This window comes from Cornus florida, unplaced genomic scaffold, assembly GCF_030987335.1.
Source record: "Cornus florida cultivar Cherokee Brave unplaced genomic scaffold, ASM3098733v1 CherokeeBrave_3.0.0_Hap2_Chr11, whole genome shotgun sequence".
Lineage (NCBI taxonomy): Eukaryota > Viridiplantae > Streptophyta > Magnoliopsida > Cornales > Cornaceae > Cornus > Cornus florida.
In genome coordinates, this window is record NW_026775581.1 from 60,036,155 (window position 1) to 60,044,296 (window position 8,142).

An 8,142-nucleotide genomic window follows, 5' to 3' on the forward strand; every position below is an offset into this window, starting at 1 on the left:
TTCCAGCCTAGGATTTCAATGAAGAACAGAACACAAACTAAAATCTATTTTTCAATAAGTAATAATTTGGAGTCAGGAAGCCTTCAGTTTCAGCTTAAGCAAATATACAAGGGCAAATTCTGCCAAAAAGAAAAAAAAAACCCTAGGTTCGAAAAAATGCAATCCACCTTGACTGTCATTACAACTGAAACTCAATAATAGTGTATTACAGATGTTCTTTTGATGCATCACCTAATGACGAGTTTGCTGAATTCAATGACAATGATTGGTGAGTTAGCATAGAACACTACAGCGATGAACAAAAATTGACATGTCCCACTAATGTGTGTGTATATATACATGTGTTGTGTGGACATCTAAGTTGACAGCATTTTTAGTCCAATGCTCTGGAGAAACGGATTTATGACTGGACTTTGAAGCTGATTTTCAATGAGCTGCCTCTTTTAACAAAATTCTGGATCCATTTGACCTCCAATCAAAATTGAAGGTGAATACAGAAAAATATATGCATACTCTAAGTAGCACCGGGATCTAAAAACTTTTAAGCCTGCTTGGCAAAAAGCACTACTTCCCGTCATCCCTTCGCTGCAACAACCAAAGGAAACAAGTTAGCCTCAGTTAGTGGGTGCTCAATACCCAGTATTAGTGAGATAACTAAGTAGAATTTTGTTAGCATTAGTGAGAGACCAAATGAAATAGTGGGTAACAAGTTGTAATAGTAAATGCAGAAGCATGCGCATGGAAACCCACCACCAGAAAAGTAAATAAAAAATTGGAGATGACAATACTTTCCTCCAAGTTCCACAAGAAATTAATAGTAGTAGTAGTGGCATTATAATAAAAGCAGAAGCATGTCTGTGCAACCCAACCACTATAAAAGGGAAAAAAATGGAGGTGATAATACTTTCCTCCAAGTTCTACAAAAATTAATACTAATAATAATAATAATAATAATACAGTAGTTTAAATTTACAGAAACATAAGAACTGCATTTAATACAACACACAACCAAAATTTCTCTAATTAATTCTAATCTACTCTAAATTGATGCTAATGCTACTCTTTTAAGTTACTCCTTGTACTGCTTGCATGAACACGACGTATCATAATAAGGATAGACCAGAAATTGCAAGCTCTATATCAACCATAGGAGATAAATGAAGGAATACATACGAAAAACAAATCACTATCCAGGCACACAATTGTAAAATGAGATTATATATCAAAAGCCATAATCTAATCTCTTTAAAATAACGAAGAAAAATAAAAACTTTATAACATGGTACATGGGGATTCAAGGTTTACCATTCGTTTGCTTATGTAAGGCTGTATCTTGATTGATGTCTCAGTTTCAGTTTCAACCTTTAGCGGTTTTTTGTCCTCCACCTCAAATTCTTTTCTAGATTCCTTTCGGCTACCTGATTGCCAAACTCTACCAAAATTAGGGAGCCAGTTAGCATCAAAATTATTGGCAATACACACTCCTCTCCTTTCCATCTCCAGTTCAATCTTTCTCTTCTCTGCCCAAGCAGCTCCCACCCGTTTCGGGTTCAATTTCTGGGACTTCCCAGGTTTACTGAGAGGAGAGGCAACAGTACTCAGTCCTAACCCAGGTTTTAGTCCAACATTTAGTGGATTTGCCTCAGTTGCATTGAACCAAGGAGGAGGTGCTCCAGAATGCACATTTCCTTTACCATCTTCACGAACAGTGGATGAAATTTGAGTGATGTGCAAACCTGAAAATAATAGAAGATCTCAGATAAGCAATGCATGTGAAACAAATCCACCATATCGATCTTCTTTAGCACTACACTGCCCATATACCTATATGGGTTTTACAGCATATGATGCCTGAAATTGAATTCCTTAAAACAATTTCACCAAATTATGAACCATGCTGCTTCAGAGAAATTAGCATTGAAGTAGAAATTTAGATAAGAAACAAAAACCAAATTATAGTAGTCAAACTTGTATACCCTGACAAATGCTTCCTCCATTAATTGTTCTTCCATCTTGACAGACCTGGCACAGCTATACCACAGACATTAAATGTTTGCCAATGGTTTAACAATGAATTTATATGAACAGAATAAAATGTTTGATCTAATCCCATTACAAAATTGAAAATCAAACAAAGCAAACTAAGAATCTGAAGGAATATAGGAAGCAGTATTTAACCACAGGAAAGCAAAGAGACAGAGAAAGAAATGTAAAGAATTGACTTTTTAATGTCAACATCACATAACAAATTTATAACACTTTGCACTGTTAAGCTGATATATAAGATTAGGCTTTCTTTCTCTTCATCACTGGTAAAACATTTTCCATGTTTATTATCTTTTTAGGATTTTAGAAAAGTCTTGTTGGCTTTTTTAGGTTTCTTTGTAATATGTTCTATTTTATTATTCTTCTTTTAGAAAAACTTTTTCGTATAAAAGAGCCATATTGGGCTAAGGAAAGCAGTTCTTTTCAAGCATCAAAAATTGTACTTCCATCATAAGTAGCTTTTACAACACTCCATTCTTAACTGTGTTGTTCATGCTATATGCAATCCGTTGCACCATTTTGCATGCAGGTATTCTGAAACGATGAAAATTTAAAGCTTAAACCTATCTCAAGCACTCAAGTGAATAATTTACAAAATTCATAACATGAGTTATATGGAGCACAATAAATTGTAGTCAATTTTTTTATGAAGATGAAACAAAGAAAACAAAAATGACACAAACAGAAACTTATCTATCTGAAGAGTACCAATTGAATGCGTGCTGTGAGGGATAAATTAGAGCCATGTCTAACATTTGTCATTAATTTGCACAAAGTGAATGTTTCAGTCTTGAACCTGTGTCTTCATACTTATCAGTTCAACTTATACCATTGTACCAATAAATCACCCTTTCAATTTGGCAGAATTAGTGAACAATTTTCATTGAGATACAGAGCAGACAATTATGAGAATATCACAAACAAAACTACAGAACTAATACACACACACAGTTTTTGCAAAAGGTTTTAGGGCCAATCAAATTTCCAGAAAATGTCCAGAAACAAGTTTTTAAGCCAAAATAATACATTAACAACTTTCTAACAGACTTAAAACCAATTGTCAAATCCCCAGCTTAACTGCCAGAAGACAAGTTCTTTGGACACAAATGTGCAAGTACATGGTCATATCCTCCCTCACAGGAGAGGCCACCAGTGCTCCATAATCCATATAGCCTCTAAAATCCCAGTGAATCTTGTCAAGTCAAAATACTACCACCCACAAATTACGAGGCTATAAGCCCGTAAGAGTAAAAAAGAAGGCGCCAACAAAGAGAAAAAATCCCTGGTCTAAGACAAGACATTAAGCCAATGTCTATCTTGCTTGAACTGTGCCTGCCACGTTTTAGATTTCCATTAAGACTAGCATCCTTAGTACAAGTTCCCATACATTCCCAACCTTGTGTCAAAATGTGATTACCTAAGTGGACCATGGCCCACAAATCATTAAAAAAGAAAAGAAGGCAAAGAAACATACAACCGAGAGAGGTCATTCTCTAAGTGTCTATACAAAAATGCAACCTTCAATGCAACGCGTCTTTCAAAATAGAGAACAAGTGGAGATACATCACTAGAATGCACAAGGATCAATTAAATGAGACAATAGAAAATATTCTGAAACAAATGTCCAATCTAGGGTTGTAAAGGCCTGTACTAAGAGATTCTCCAAATAGTCAATTCCGCAACCTTGTATATTTAAGCAAAAGCTAGGTGCAACATCCATCAGACTCCACTGTTTTTAAAAAGCTCTTAAAAAGGTTGTTTCCACCCAATGCAATCTAAAAGGCCAGGGAATCCCTGAGAAGGAGCCAGGCACCAAACCACGTCCATGTAACTTGGAAAGATTTCAATCTCGACTAAGAAAGTCATTGTAAAATTCGTCACCCTTTTTTATTATTAATTAATATTTGTTTAACCAAAAAGCAAACCTATTCACAAAAAGCCAACCACCAAATTCCAACACAACACTAGCCTATACAAACTCTAGAAAAAGATAGATATATGTAATATTGAGGGCGCCCACCATGCACCACATAATTTCTCTAGCGTAATCTATCCCAAAAATTTAGGTTACTTGGGCTACTATTAGCTGTAAACCACCACAAAGCATTTAAAGGCGCACTTGAGCATTTTCAATTGGTAAACAAGGACTAAATGAAGAGAGAAATACAGCCTGCAAATACTGAGTGAAAGCAAATAACTTTCTGTCCAATCCAATCAAAAGCAATTTTTCATAACTTCTGAAAATTTTCATAAACTTTTAAAACTTCATCCCACCCCAGAATCAGCAATAATATAAAAACAAACTCAAATTTTATGAATCACGGTTGAATTAAAAAATGTTTGATTTAAAATTTTCATTTACTTAAATTTAAACGAACATTTCCATATCTGGTGATGTACAATGCAAAGACAGTTTTTCCAGAAGACATCAAAACATAAATCTCAACCTTCCTAAAGAAGCACATATTCCGACCATCACATAAGTGTCGTATCTGACTATTGTTGCCTCTTGAAAATCGGAACAAAAAGAAACACACAGTTTGTTGGCTTACGGAACACACATTATAATATTTTTTTCGATAAATGGAACACACAGTATAATATGGCCGGTTCTTGACCCTGGATAACATTAATTTCTTCCTGAAAGGCAATGAGGTAAAAATATGGCCGAAGGAAATAGCCTTCAACAAGAGGTGAGTCCTAAAATCTATGCTCTCCCTTTAGTGAATCACTTTCCCCATTGGCTACCTTGATTGAAAAAAAAAAAAAAGAAGAAGAAGAAATCTAAACTATTTTTTTTTCAAATTCATATCCTTTCCTACAAAACAGGGCATCTCACCGTTGTTAAGTCTCTAGCAAGTCTATAATCAAATAACTACCTCATTTTAAAAGTTCTATCCAAACAAAAATATTTCCAAATAAAACCTGAATAAGAAATAATAATAATAATAATATAACCAGGGACTAGAACCAAAAACAAATAATTTGGAGATTATGTGGATGAGCAAACTTACCCCTCCATTACTAAAACCATCAGCTGAGGATGTCCTACCATCATAAAGGAGAGAGTGTTGGCCATCCATGTAACACGAATCACAATACAAGCACCAAAATATCAGTGCAAGTATTCTTGTTCCACAAGAACCTTCACAACAACTTAAACATTAATAGTAAGATATGAGGTTTTTAGAATATGCACATGTATGATATCATCATGTAGAAGAGGGCCAACCTCTCTGACTTCAGATAGTTCTGAATGGGATACCTGATATCTCTCATTCGTATAATTTTGTAAAGGCAAAACACCATTTGAAAAGCTTGATTTAAGAGAAAGGATATTATTTTTGTCAAAAGTATCTATATATTCAGAGCTCAGTTCATTGCGGAAATCATTTGAAGGTCCAATATTAGGTCCATGAGATCCTTCAGTAGCAGCTCCACTCTTCAATGATTTGCACTTTTTCTCCCACTGCAACCACAAATACATGAAAACTGGTAAATAATGTGACAGAAATATCTAAAGAAATAATATTTATTTAAATGAGTAGAGATTCTAATAGTATCAATATAATTAATAAAAACATATGCCATAATAATTTCATCATCATCCTTACCTTTATCTCAAATGATTAAGTAAGCCAATATGCCAGAACAATTTGTACCCACAAGTGTGTGTGTGGTCGCGCATAGTTTATATATGAATTCCAGTTATAACTTATAAGCAAATAAACTTATTTCTACATAAGAAAAATAAAATAAAGCATATATATGCTGCAAATAATATTTATACAGCAGCTGAACTTGTATCTAGACATCTAGATATGGAGAGAGAGAGAGACAGAGAGAGAGTTAATGTTACCTATTATATTTTTTTTCACACACACTGAGTAATACTTCTTAGGATAAAGGAAAATTGGGTTAGAGAAAGTGGGAAAAAAAAAAAAAACAACGAACAAACAAACAAACAAACCAACCAACCAACCTGACAATGTCACGTGCAGGGAAATTAAACTCGTACAAAGTGGCTGTGCTCTGAAGTATAAACATTGTCATCCAAAATGCAATTATCGAGAATGAAAAGTACCAAGTATCTCTTACAAAAATCCTAAGAATATAAAATATGTAACACTTACATGTACAAAAGACCTTTGTTGAACAGAAAACCTTTTCAAAATCTGTCACCATCCAATCAGAAAAGCATCTATAACGAAAAAAACTTGACAGGCTCTAAAAAGCTTCCGTTTTTTTCCCCCAAAGCAAAGCCACTTAAAAACTGTTGAAAAAGGCTTTTGACTATAATGAAAAAACGTAATTTCTAGATGTCTACATAGCCAATTGTCAACAACAAGAAAAAAACACCTGCTAAATAAGGCCGTCTATGATTAATATTTTCATGGTATCTAACGAGTTCAAAAAAATTCAGAACACTCTTCTATTGTGTTTCATGTAATTCGAATGCTATGTTTTACTTTTAACTCCTAGAAAGTTGGCCAGTGTATGTCACTATGTCAGTGTAAAGCACGATGGTACAAATTGAAGCCAAATGCATCCCAACTCTAGAGGTTGCTATTTTTGCAGTCATTACGACCTCTCACATACAGATGGGCAGGAATAATTCTGTAAGTTATTAAGTGTGGTGCAGTGATAAATTACAAAAACAAGAGCTGATGGTTGAATGCTACTTGCCCACTGTTCATGTCAGTAATTCTCTAGTATGCCCACTGTTCATGTCAATAATTCTCTACTCATTTATCTTAGTTTATAGAAGACACTAGTTTGAAACAATCTACTGTCATAACCAACCAGCACATATAATACATTCGAAAGAAGCAAATTACGCATTAAAAGACACGAAAAAAGAGAAAAGTACCTTAGCAAGATCCACATCAGAAATCCTTAAAGCATCCAAGCGATCCATCCCACCGCCATACTTCCCCAAAAATCTCTTCAAATGATCCTCACTTGCCAGATGATTTATCGCATTACCACTATATTAACACAATTCAAAACAAGAATCCCAATACAACAATAGTATAAAAATTGAAAACCAAAGCCATAAACCTCTGTTTTGCTTCAGATGAAACCCAAAAACAATAACAAAAATAATAAATAAATCTCGGTATCCAATGTTTTCCCTTATGTATTATTCCGGAAAAAGGAGAATTTCAACTCTGCTAAGAATAACAGGATTGATTTCCACATAAAATTCTTGTCAAGCATTGTTCAGTCTTTTTTTTATAAATAAAAATAAAAAACTCTACAAACTAAAATAGAAAATTCTTGTTAAACATTTCAAATTCTTTTTTCCTTTTCTAAATTTTCTCAGCAACCAAATGGATCGAAATTGAAACGGAGAGAGGTGTGAAGTTTAGTTACCAAGCGAAGGAGCTAGTGAGCTCGTCGACGTCAGAATGGCAGAAGACGCACCAGAGTCGATTGCGAGAGGCATGTTCTGGACGGAGGAGGCTAGGGTTTTTGAGGAAGAAGTGGACGTCGGAGAGTTTGGTCTGGAATCGGGAGTGGAAGGCAGAGAGTGATTTGGTGTGGCTCGGAAAGTAGTTGTGGCGTTGACCTTGGTCGTGATTCAGTTTGCAGACTTTACAAAACTCAAATTCATCGTTCTTCTTCTTCTTACTGTGCTAGCCCTTCGTGGTATTGCTAGGGGTTAGAATTAGGGTTTGGTTTCTTCGACAGATTTGTGTCCTCTTCCGGAAAGTGGAAGTTGCAAAACTAGTAACGAAATAAAAAATAAAAAAATAAAATTTTCAAAAATGAATTTTAATTGTTGAGAGTGGATTTGAACCCACGCCACAAAAAAAAAAAAAAAAAAAAAAAAAGAAAAAGAAAAGAAAAAACTAGTTTAACCAAAAACCATATCAATCCATTAATTGTGTCAATCAGATGGGATTTTTTTTTTTTTTTTTTTTTTTTGGGGTAAAGTGCAATAAACTCTCTTTAATTATACTCCAAGTGCAATTAATCCACCTCAACTATGATTTTGGTGTTGTCTTAGGACATAGAAGGTTTTCCAGTCATCTCCTATAACCGAAAATTTGAAAAGTCTATTTTACCCCTCTCATAAAAAGGGTGCCACTT

The 8,142-nt window shown here is 34.5% G+C and overlaps 1 protein-coding gene across 3 annotated transcripts; it reads right to left on the minus strand.

Annotated features, from left to right (window-relative positions):
- Positions 1-28: 28 nt before the first annotated feature.
- On the minus strand, positions 29-7,783 carry LOC132282722 (TITAN-like protein). Of its 3 annotated transcripts, XM_059784478.1 has the most exons (8): positions 7,423-7,782; positions 6,917-7,034; positions 5,437-5,515; positions 5,279-5,327; positions 5,061-5,202; positions 1,977-2,031; positions 1,306-1,736; positions 29-585 (listed from the first exon to the last, which is right to left on the minus strand). In XM_059784478.1, exons 2-8 carry the CDS (start codon positions 6,962-6,964, stop codon positions 565-567), a joined length of 825 nt encoding a protein of 274 aa, XP_059640461.1. In that variant the 5' UTR covers positions 6,965-7,034; positions 7,423-7,782; the 3' UTR covers positions 29-564. The 3 variants fall into 3 exon arrangements, with proteins under 3 accessions (XP_059640461.1, XP_059640462.1, XP_059640460.1); XM_059784479.1 differs by having other exon boundaries at positions 1,977-2,022; positions 6,917-7,783; XM_059784477.1 differs by having other exon boundaries at positions 6,917-7,782.
- Between the last annotated feature and the right edge of the window lie 359 nt (positions 7,784-8,142).

Coding starts and splice junctions, on each gene's coding strand:
- LOC132282722 (XM_059784478.1), bottom strand. CDS start 6,964: ATGGATCGCTTGGATGCTTTAAGGATTTCTGATGTGGATCTTGCTAAG. Junction 5,516..6,916: donor CTGATGTGGATCTTGCTAAG/GTACTTTTCTCT, acceptor TTGTGGTTGCAG/TGGGAGAAAAAGTGCAAATC. Junction 586..1,305: donor CTTACATAAGCAAACGAATG/GTAAACCTTGAA, acceptor TGGTTGTTGCAG/CGAAGGGATGACGGGAAGTA.